The sequence below is a fragment of a genome, unplaced genomic scaffold (assembly GCF_019419815.1).
Source record: "Pyrus x bretschneideri cultivar Hongxiangsu unplaced genomic scaffold, Pyrus_bretschneideri_v1 Contig74, whole genome shotgun sequence".
In the NCBI taxonomy this organism is placed as follows: domain Eukaryota; kingdom Viridiplantae; phylum Streptophyta; class Magnoliopsida; order Rosales; family Rosaceae; genus Pyrus; species Pyrus x bretschneideri.
This window is the reverse complement of record NW_025999814.1, coordinates 1,573,120-1,584,398: the sequence shown is the minus strand read 5'-3', so window position 1 is coordinate 1,584,398 and position 11,279 is coordinate 1,573,120. Positions and strand designations below refer to the sequence as shown.

The following is an 11,279-nucleotide window of genomic DNA, read 5'->3' as shown; positions in this document are numbered from 1 at the left end:
GCCACCCATTTGCTTGCACTTGATGCTTTAGATTTTCATGGTTAATCTGCAAGCAATAATGATAAAATAAGAAGTCTAACTGTAATGCACAATCCCAACTGTAAAGATTGTAAGCAACATAACCTAAATACCTTTAAGTTTGACAATTTTCTCATGGCAATATTTTTACTCCAGTTACTTGTAGAATACTGAAAGATAAATATATTTGTCAAGTTTGAGGTAACAAACTGTAACCATATTTACAAAATTAAATAATAAGAAATATTACCTTAATCTTGTACTTCAACCTTTGCACTTTGAGACGGGTGTGATGCTTGTAAAACTAACAAAAAATGCAATTTTATTTATATTTGAAAATTGAATGCAATTTGAATTTATAGTATACTTTTGTATGAAAATAAGAGAAGACTTACCGTATTTAGAAAAGTTGTTTGGCCTCTGTTAATCTTTTTCCTGCACCCATAAATTGTTTTATTTTATTTTATAATTTGAGATAATTAATTTGTAGAATGATATAGAGAATGCCAATAAAAATAAACAGGTAAGAAATGGTGTTGTACCTAATTTGTTGGACTTTATTCCAAATACGTATGATTTGAGGAGTTGTTGAAGGTTTTAATTCTTCTACAGCCTTTTTCATGCGCCACCTATATATTGAAGGTATATATAAAATAATTAAGTTCCTTGTAACAAATTTAGTATATAATTTAGGATACATACTGCTCATGCTTCTTCTTTTTCCACTCTTTGAGAATCAGTTGGCTTAGATCAGTAGTTTTTACTCCGACAGATATCTCCCAACCAGGTGTAAAAATAGAGACACGTCTGTTTGGGATCTTATGAATAGGTAGTTCCTTCTTCATTTTTTGTGGGTATTCTTGTAAATATCCTGAGAATGAAAACAAATAATTTTTAAAATTACCATAGCACACATATAGCACATTAATATAATCAAAATTGAAACTCATAATCTAACCGATATTTTAAAAAACGCACAATGAAGATTCCAAAGGAAGAAGTTAAAAGAACCCATATGAAGCTAAACCTGGGAATTCATACAATTACATATTATGCTTGCATGAAAATGTGTAAAATGAGTACAACCATGCAGGAAAAAGAAGTGAAAAAAAGAAACTTACACCTAGATTAATTTCCTTTTTATTCCTGGGGAGAAGAAGTGGGAGAAGAATGGCAAAGCAAAAAAGCGAAAAAATTGAAATAAAGAAGAATGATGACTCGGGCGTTGCTTAATACCAGTTTTATCCCACGTTAGAGCGCAAGGGATCGTGAAATTGGAATGGTTGAATGTAGAGTGTGTAGAGTAACTCATGGACATTATTGCCAGATAAATATTGATCAATATGTTTGATCATTTGTTTTTATTATTATTTTCCAGTTTTTACGGTACTACAGTGTGTGATATTGTTTATGAAGATTGGATGGTATCTGATTGTCCAGTTACTCATCATTGTATAATAATTTGTTGTTGATTTTAGCTATCTGGCTACCATGTTTATTTATTTGTTTATATTGTTTCTACTTTTTTTTTCTCAATTTTTAAACGTTAGGTGAGGGTTGATGACTGATTTTAAACGTTATTTATCAAACTGCTTTTTGCTCAACGTGGGTGCAGTTTTCATTTTCCACGTTCCATTTTTTATTTGAGGGATTTCTCGTGTCTCTTTTGTATTTTTTTTATCAATTCTTTTTTTGCCGAATTTTTATCAATTTTTTTTCAATAAAATAATATATTGGTAGTTCAGTTTGATTAGAAACTCTGCTTTTTGCTGAATGTTGGGTGCAATTTTTCAGTTTCACGTTTTATTTTTTATTTGAAGTATCCGTCCTTTTTTATTTTTTATTTTTTTTCATTTTTTCCCAATAAAATAAACTTTTACAAATTTTTATACATTTATATGGGATAATAATCTCTCTCCTAAAATGGAGGAGGATTGGGGTTATTCCCTTTTCTAGTGAGATTTAATACACGTCTTCCCCATTTTTATTGTTTTATTTTTTGTTTGATCTAATATAATGAATTTTAGATTTATGTTTTTTGACAAAATTGCCCTTGTGTGTTTTCATGTATCAAATTTGGTCAGTTCTAATTTTTTTTGTTTAAGAGGCTTTTCAGTCCAATTTTTTTTGGTGAAGCTTTGAGACACCAAATTGTGCTTCTGACTTTCTAATATTAGAGATATGTTGATATATATCTTACCCTTTCCCATTCCACATGCAAACTGCTTTGTCAATTTTATGTTGCCACAATTGTAAGAACTCAATTTAAAAACAAACTCCATTTGAATGAAGCCACCTATTAAGAAATCAAATATTACTCTGATACACATAAACTATGGACTAACCTGGGAGCGAAGATTATTAGTTTTAACCCCCAACAGCTCAATCTTCTCACCGCAATCAAGAACCTGCAAAACATATGAATTTTGATGACTAAAAATCGATCCACATTTACGTACATGTAATGAAAATGGAAAAGGAATATGAATAGTAAAAAGGAATTAGACTGAGAAAAGTCAGAATGACTATTCTCCAAATGAAACAGGCATCAAGTTCAACAATTGAAAAGCATATTACGAACTTAAATGAAAAGCCTAAATACTCTATAGCCATTCTACCAAAGGAAAAAAAACTCTATACCCATGTTTTTACCTTTTTATCCATCTACGTGGTAGTTTTGTTTTGCTAGAAGACTACAAATTGAAATAATTGTTTTTTTTTAAATCTGAATCATGTAAGAGTATTTTTGGATTATGGTGATTTCAAAATTTTTGCCTTTTGTATTTATATATATAGAAGAAGAAAATATAATAATAGTAATAATATTATAAAAAATCCCGGCAAAGAAATATTGCATACCAAGAAATTGAAAGAAAGCAGGATAAGGAGGGAGATCATGAGATTTGGCCTTAATTCATCAAAAGCTTGGAACTGCAAGAAAAATAATAATCAATAAATGGTTGTTATAAGCACATGAATAAGAATGCAGGGATTATAAATAATAAGATAGAATCTCACACAGAAAGGATAAAACAACAAAGAATTAAAGCCAGAGAGATTTAGTGAAATCGTTACCATTTGTAATCCTATCATACGGTTACAAATATATAAAAATTGCTAATATACAAACCAATGAAGTGAAACACCTTATCTATATATATAGAAGAAGAAAATATAATAATAGTAATAATATTATAGCTTGAAATACAAACAAAAGGTTTGGAAAAACCTGGTTTCTGTATTTTTTTTTGCATTTGGAATTGAAAAGAACTCGAGCAAACACTGAAAAGAGAGCCAACATAATGAAACCTAACCATTTGTTTTATACTGCTGCTTCAAAAAAAACTACAATTCTTGTCTTCGGTAAGCCTCACATATTCATCATCGGGGTGTTTTATTTAATTTTTTTTTTTTTTTTTTGGGACATTTCAGCACCTAAATGCAATGACATTTGCTTTGACATTTATCCTATCTAAGATCCCACCTGCTATCAAATCAAAAAGAAACGAACTTCTGCATGAAAAAAAAAAGTCATGAGAAGTCTTGCATTCGGTCCAAGAGAAACAAACTGAATCAGTTTTAGATACTTGCAAGGCTTTAGCCAGAAACAATACGTTGTTTAATTTGGTGTACACGATTAAAGATACAATAGCAATAGCAAATACAACGGAGAGATTGAGAGAAGGAGTAACCATCAGCATCGGCAACAGCCATTTCGACATCTTGCAGAGTTATCAGTCCCTTCATCATAGCCTCCCTTTGATGCTAAAATCAAAATTAAATTACATAAAAATAATAGGGAAATAAAATAAAAACCCAAAAATTATCAAATTATAGAAAACCAAACCGAATTTAAAGAAAATGTGCGGGAGAGAGACTTACCGATTTGTGTACATTCTTAGCATGCAAATGGGTGAGAACTGAAACCTGTAGAGAAATAGTAGTGAAAGAAGGAGAGAATATGGAGTGGTAGGCTGCAGTTAGAAAGCAGAATGAATAGAGTTGTACGTGGAATTGTGTGAGGAAGAAGTTTGATCAGAAAATGGGGGAATAGAAGATAGACGTGGGTTGTATGGAAACTGCTATGCAGTTTGAAAATTAAACGTGCTAATCCTGAAGATTTTTCTCCCGTTGTTCTCTCTCCTAAAATGGAGGAGTTATCTGTTTCTTTTTCTTTTTCTGTTAATAAAACAAATTTTATATTTTTGTATTCTGACAAAAATGTCCATGAGTTTTTTAATGTATTTTATTGTGTCAGTTTTTGTTTTTTTTTGTTTGAGGGTTATTTTAGTCTACAATTTTTTGGTGAAGCCTTGAGACACCAAAGTTGATTGCTGGCTTTCTAATATTAAAGATTATGTTTTATCTTTATTTAATGGTTAAGACAAAACCTAACATTAAATAAATCCAATTAAAATGGTCCAAACAATGATTTTTCAATTTTACCCCTGCCTTTTTCATTTAATATCTTTCTTCTGGGTAGGATTATATTAATTATTTTATAACAAGAAAAAGATAAAATAAAGGAACGTGGGAAGAAATGATGGAAAGAGAAGAAGAGTCTTAGTTCCTTTCTTCCTTCTCCCTTCCCCTCTGTCTCCCCCATTTCTTCGTGAATCCTCACTCGTACAATGCAATAAATTTTGGAAAATCAAGGATTTCATGAAATTTGGCGATTCGGTGGTGAGTTAGGTGCATCTCTAATCAGATTACACAAAAGTTGAAGAAAGAAATGAAAAACACACATGGGTCACTATAAAATTCGTCGATGTCGTCCTTGTGGTTGTTGGGGAGACTTTCTCATCAACCAAATTACAGAGAGACTTACAAGTACGATTATCTCTGCAAGAGCAGAGGTGACTTGCTCGTCACTTTGGGAAGAGCTTCATACTGGGCAGGTTCCAATTCATCCTTGTGGTTGTCGGTGAAGGAGAGGAAAGGAGAGGTTGGGGAAGGTGAGAAAGGGGAGAGAGAGAGAGAGAGAGAGAGAGATGATGGAGAAAAAGAGAACAGGGAATTCATTTACCGAGGGAAATAAAATGTCCATAAGTGAATTAATTATTTTATTAATAAAAATATTAAATAAAATTAGTATTTGCCTACACACTTTGTATGTATGAATATATTTTTTTAGGAAATGAGAAGGAAGGAGGGAGGGAGGGAGAGAGAACGTGGGGGAGTGAGAGGTTTTTGTTTTTGGTTTTGGTTTTGGTTTTTTCTTTTTTTTTTTAATTTTAAATATTAGAGATATTTTAGCATTATCTGTAGTTGATGCTTCAATAAAAAAGGGTACAATTTAGACCTGTGAAATTACATTATTGTCCATTATTTTTTTGTGTGATAGAAGACTAAGTTATCTTTTCATTCTCTTTTAATTGACAAAGAGGATTTCATTAATTATTAGATATAATGATTAAAAAGCTAAACCAGCAAAATTGAAAAAACTGAACATTAAATAAATTTTAAAAGGGAATTGTTATTGGCACTTCAAAAATCTTATTCTGCACTTCAAACTTTCTATATTTGGAAAGAAAAATATACTTGTGAGAGTGTAGAATGAGATTTTTAGAGTGTCAATAACACTTCCCTTTTAAAAATGTTAAAACAGCATTAAATGTATGATTTTAAACATTTTTATATACAAATCAAATATAGAATGAATCAAATATTGAACTATTTATGTCTCCTCTATTGCGAATGATACTATAAGTTACTAGCAAATCTCGTAACCGAACCGAACTGCGAACTTGAACTATACTCCGTATCTAGTAACTATGGCCCAACCAAATCATTTCTAATCAAATAAAATAAATGATTTTTGTGTTTGAACAGTGGCTTACATAATATACATCGCATACATTTTCTCGGTAACCGAACACAATTGAGGAAATGGAAATTACGAACCTGAACAGTGGCTTCTGTTATGAAATTAAACCAAAATAACTCACAATATTTCTGATACTAAACCAAAATAATCCAAACTATCCCACACGGCAAAATAACCTAACTATTTCTGAAACTAAACCAAAATAATACACATTATTTCTGGAACTACAACAAAATAACCCACACTAGTTTTGAAACTATAGAAAAATAACTTAACTATTTCTGAAATTGAACCAAAATAATACACATTATTTCTGGAACTACAGCAAAATAACCCACACTATTTTTAAAAACTATGGCAAAATAACTCACACTATTTCTGAAACTTAACCAAAATAACCCTCATTATTTCTAGAACTACAGCAAAATAACTCACACTATTTTTGGAACTGAACCAAATAACCCATACTATTTCTGGAACTACAACAAAATAACCTATACAATTTCTAAAACTATAGCAAAAATAATCACACCATTTATGAAAGTAAACCAAAATAACCCAAACTATTTATAAAATTACAGCAAAATAACCCACCATATTTCTGAAACTACAGCTAAATAACCTCCACTATTTCTGAAACTTAACCAAAATAACCTACATTATTTATGAAACTACATCAAATTAACCCACACTATTTCTGAAACTGAACCAAAATAATCCATACTATTTATGAAATTATAACAAAATAACACACATTATTTCTGAAACTGAACTAAAATACTATAGATTACCACTAATTTAATTAGAATACTATGGATGATATAGCCAATCCCAATACGTTGCAAACTTATGGTAGTCTTAATAAACGAACCACCTACTATAACACGAGTATACTAAAAGTACTGCAAGAAAAAATGTTTATTAGTACCGGAAACACTGAACACATGATTAGTTAATTATATAATTTCCAAAAAATATTAGAAGTGATCTAATCTTTTCGATAAGGAATAAAAAAGCATTAATATGATAGCAATAGCAAGACAACAGTTTTCACCTATCACAAGAGAATTAAACATTCAAAATAGAAAATAACAAAATAGCAAACAAAAGGAACCAGTCAACATCTTAATGCTGAAATTCTGTTAATCGATATGGGATAAAGCTGGAGAGGTGGCTGGGAAAGGGAGCTCAAATAATTCCTTGTGATTTGGAAAGTGCCCAACAAACGGGCATCATGTAATAAAATGTAGTAAAACGCAGTAGCAAATATCACAACGTTCAGGGGTATATTGGAATACTAGAAAAAGGTTAAGGATGTAACTTTGCTTTGGAACCTCAAACTTCTTTTTTGGTATGAGAGATTAAACCTGAGTCTTCAGCTCAACGACACGTACTTTCACGTCACTTAATATGTGTTATTCACATGTTAAACTAAATGATGTCACATATGAAAAACGTGTTGAAACTTGAGAATGTGAATCTCAAATAAAAAAATTAAACCGAGCTGGAAAATTAAGCAAGCGAGTGGACAGAATAACATTCTTTATAAAACCCCAACCGTTCAACCCAATGCCCACCAATAAAACCATGATTCATACAAAATTAAAAGCCCAACCCAATTTAACCAAAAAGGTCCACATCACAAGCGTTGATCCATGGACCAAATAGAAACAGCATAGCATATGTGCGATATAAGATCCAACACACACACTCGCTCAATCTCAACCGTTCATCACCAACCTCATTAAATCATCTTGGTCATTCTTATTTGGATGGTCTATTTTACCCCTCTCCGCATATGAGGTCCGCGAACTGGAGCTCTCCTTCATTTCCCACCTGAGCATTCTCGCGTCTTTTCCCCCAGTCTCGTTCTCGTCGATTACCTGATTCGGCGACGCATCGCGTTTCGTCCGGCGCAGCTCCACCATGGTACGCAAACGACATCTCAATTCGTCCACATTTTTTGATGAATTTTTTTTTTCAGGCTTATTATTCACCTCCCCAGGTTTAACACTGATTCAGCTTCGCTTTCATGTTGTGTCAGTCCGTGATCGTTTTGTATGTTAATTTTCTCTGAAATGTTTGGTTTTAGTAGATCTGATATGGGGTTTTCTGCTTTTTTCTGTTTCTGCTATCTGTTTGTTTGGTGGGAAAATTGAGGAAAATAGCTGGAAAGGGATAGAAAATCGAATTTTGAATAGCTAGTTAGGTTTTCACCGAAACAGACAATTCCGGATGCCCTCAGACAGACAATTCCAATGCCAATGATACGAAGAGCTAGCTTTGATACGTATTGGAGCTCTCATTAGCTGAGCCCGTCTTTTCTTTGGCCTGATTGGAGAAAGGTTCTGACTTTAGGCTTCAAATGGATTGCGAGTATTCGGTCTACATGATTTACCACCTCCATCATTAACGTTTTTGTTCGGATAAAAGCAGCGTGGGGACTAGCGGGGAGTCCTCTTAGGCTTATTGGGTTAATTCAATGTAGGTCTAGGTTCAATTTTGTGTGAGACTATCCTCCAGGTCAAACACGTGTAGCTTGGTGTAGGCAAATTAAAAGGGAATACTTATATGGTTAAGATGTCCTAGGAATGATGAATTGAGGTTGTACAAGCTGCATTTCAATCTTATAGCACGTGTACTCGTATTGCCTTCTTCATGAAATGTAGAATCTTTAAGAAATGAATGTTGTGGATATGCCACAGCTTTGTATTAGTACCAATGTTACACCATGGTTCTGGCTGTGTAATTTGATGTTGGATTTTTCATGCATGTTTCTGTGAAGTTGTTTCATGTCAACTGTATTTTGTTTTTCTTGTTAGCTCTGAAGAGTTATAGGCATAGGTCACTTTGGAGAAATAAACTAAGTCTGACTTCTTGTTAATTTGTAGGCACCCATCAAGGGTATACTTTCTCTGCAGAGAGCAGCTTTAGCTTGTCATCATGGTGCGAAGTGGGGCCTAGCGTTTAGATCATTCAGCACTCAGGGAGCAGCACCCTCTACTACTGCTCAACCTCCACCTCCACCTCCACCACCACCCGAGAAAACTCATTTTGGTGGTTTGAAAGATGAGGACCGGATTTTCACCAACTTATATGGGTTGCACGATCCATTTCTCAAAGGTGCCATGAAACGAGGTGACTGGTACCGAACCAAAGATCTAGTTATTAAAGGTGCTGATTGGATTGTCAATGAAATGAAGAAGTCTGGCCTACGTGGACGTGGTGGTGCTGGTTTCCCAGTCTGGTCTCAAATGGTCTTTTATGCCAAAAGTATCCGATGGCCGTCCTTCCTATCTAGTCGTCAATGCTGATGAAAGTGAACCTGGAACCTGTAAGGACAGGGAAATTATGCGCCATGACCCGCACAAACTTTTAGAGGGTTGCTTGATTGCTGGTGTTGGGATGAGGGCCAGTGCTGCGTACATCTATATAAGAGGTGAATATGTGAATGAACGGTTGAACCTTGTAAAAGCTAGAAATGAAGCTTATGCAGCTGGATTACTGGGAAAAATGCTTGTGGATCTGGTTATGATTTTGATGTTCATATCCACTTTGGTGCTGGTGCCTATATTTGTGGTGAAGAAACAGCGCTTCTGGAGAGCCTTGAAGGGAAACAGGGGAAGCCAAGATTGAAGCCTCCTTTCCCTGCTAATGCAGGATTATATGGCTGCCCCACCACTGTTACAAATGTGGAAACGGTGGCTGTTTCTCCCACCATTTTAAGGCGTGGACCAGAGTGGTTTGCCAGTTTTGGGAGAAAGAACAATTCAGGGACAAAATTGTTTTGTATCTCGGGACATGTGAACAAGCCTTGCACTGTTGAAGAGGAAATGAGCATACCCTTGAAAGAGTTACTAGAGAGGCACTGTGGAGGTGTGAGGGGCGGATGGGACAACTTACTTGCAGTAATTCCAGGTGGTTCATCTGTTCCATTGCTTACCAAGGATATATGCAATGATGTATTGATGGATTTTGATGCACTGAAGGCTGTCCAGTCAGGATTGGGAACTGCAGCTGTTATTGTGATGGATAAATCGACTGACATTGTTGATGCAATTGCAAGGCTTTCTTACTTCTACAAGCATGAGAGTTGTGGGCAGTGCACACCGTGTAGGGAGGGGACAGGATGGCTTTGGATGATCATGGAAAGAATGAAAGTTGGGAATGCAAAGCTGGAAGAGATTGACATGCTTCAGGAGGTGACCAAGCAGATTGAGGGGCACACAATCTGTGCGTTGGGTGATGCTGCTGCTTGGCCCGTGCAAGGTCTAATAAGGCATTTCAGGCCAGAGCTTGAGAGGAGGATCAGGGAGCGTGCAGAGAGGGAATTGCTGGAGGCAGCTGCTTAAGTGCTTCTCTCAGGTTGCTTCTTGTATCTATTCTGCATTCATTTCTTCATTCAACTTCTAAAAAGAAGTAAATAAGGGAGAAAAACAGTACTAGTAACTTCAACTTGGGTACATTGGAATATGTTTGTTGTTGTCTTGTTGTAAGGCCACGCAACAGGTGGCCTGGTCTGGTTGGCTGAATCTAGACGTCTATGGGCTAAATAAATTGTCTCTTGGTCTAATAAAGGGTTCTGCTGTGTAGGTTAAGCTTGTTTTAGTGGAAATCATGGAATAAAATGAAGTACGTGCCCCAGATTTCGGGAGGATAGGTGAATCGGGAGGCAGCTGGTGGTCCAGCTGCTATTGTTTTTAAACTGTATCTCGACTATTTGACCTCACATTCCCAGAGACACTGTGATTCATTGTGAATGCGTCTGGGCAGGATATTTATGTTGTGTTTCTAGATCTTGTTTTCCCTTACACAGTTGGAATTTTGTTAATAAATTTTCGTTTTTCGCTTCCCTGCTTTGATAGATATCCTTCACGAATTCAACTTTAAATCTCAAAACTAAGAGATTACCAAGTTCCTAAACTTCAAGGGATCTATGCTGCATTGGTAAGAAATGCACTACGAAATATTCAACTGAGAGGTCAAAAATGCACTTCATGAGCATTACAGAGGCACTACACAAAGAATTTTCAAGCCGTTGTTTACAAATCCCTGTTAGCGCGTTCTAGTCATTTTAAATCCATCTATATAATGGATCGGAGTGCATTTGTTACTAATGTAGCCTTGATCCCTTGGTACTTGGTATGGCAATGGCTTATGTGGTACACACCATGAGACTCGCCAAATTGCATATATGATATGTAACTCATCAAAGCCGGGTAAATTATTGAGTGTGACACATGTTAACATATGAAAGCTTTATCAAACAAATCAAACAAAGTTGAAAAATCAAATAAACCCTAGATCAAATCCCTTAATTATGCTTTAATTGAATCCTTAAAGCACCCAATCTCCATTGGCAAGAATCTCTGGCATCTATACCAACGTCCATTTCAATAAAGCTGAAGGGGGTGGTTTCCCACCGTTTGATAAA

The 11,279-nt window shown here is 34.8% G+C and overlaps 1 protein-coding gene and 2 long non-coding RNA genes across 3 annotated transcripts; 1 reads left to right on the top strand and 2 right to left on the bottom strand.

Moving 5' to 3' along the window:
• Positions 1-559: 559 nt before the first annotated feature.
• On the bottom strand, positions 560-831 carry LOC125472812. Its single transcript, XR_007254711.1, has 2 exons — positions 721-831; positions 560-647 (listed from the first exon to the last, which is right to left on the bottom strand). It is a non-coding gene; the product is annotated as an uncharacterized LOC125472812 (long non-coding RNA).
• Positions 832-3,578: 2,747 nt separating this feature from the next.
• On the bottom strand, positions 3,579-4,355 carry LOC125472838. Its single transcript, XR_007254761.1, has 2 exons — positions 3,901-4,355; positions 3,579-3,783 (listed from the first exon to the last, which is right to left on the bottom strand). It is a non-coding gene; the product is annotated as an uncharacterized LOC125472838 (long non-coding RNA).
• A 3,265-nt stretch (positions 4,356-7,620) lies between these two features.
• On the top strand, positions 7,621-10,697 carry LOC103961498 (NADH dehydrogenase [ubiquinone] flavoprotein 1, mitochondrial). The gene is given in 5 exon segments (XM_009374049.3): positions 7,621-7,774; positions 8,737-9,087; positions 9,089-9,347; positions 9,350-10,210; positions 10,439-10,697. Coding segments are annotated over 4 exon segments (1,461 nt in total). The 5' UTR covers positions 7,621-7,771; the 3' UTR covers positions 10,198-10,210; positions 10,439-10,697.
• Positions 10,698-11,279: the final 582 nt, after the last annotated feature.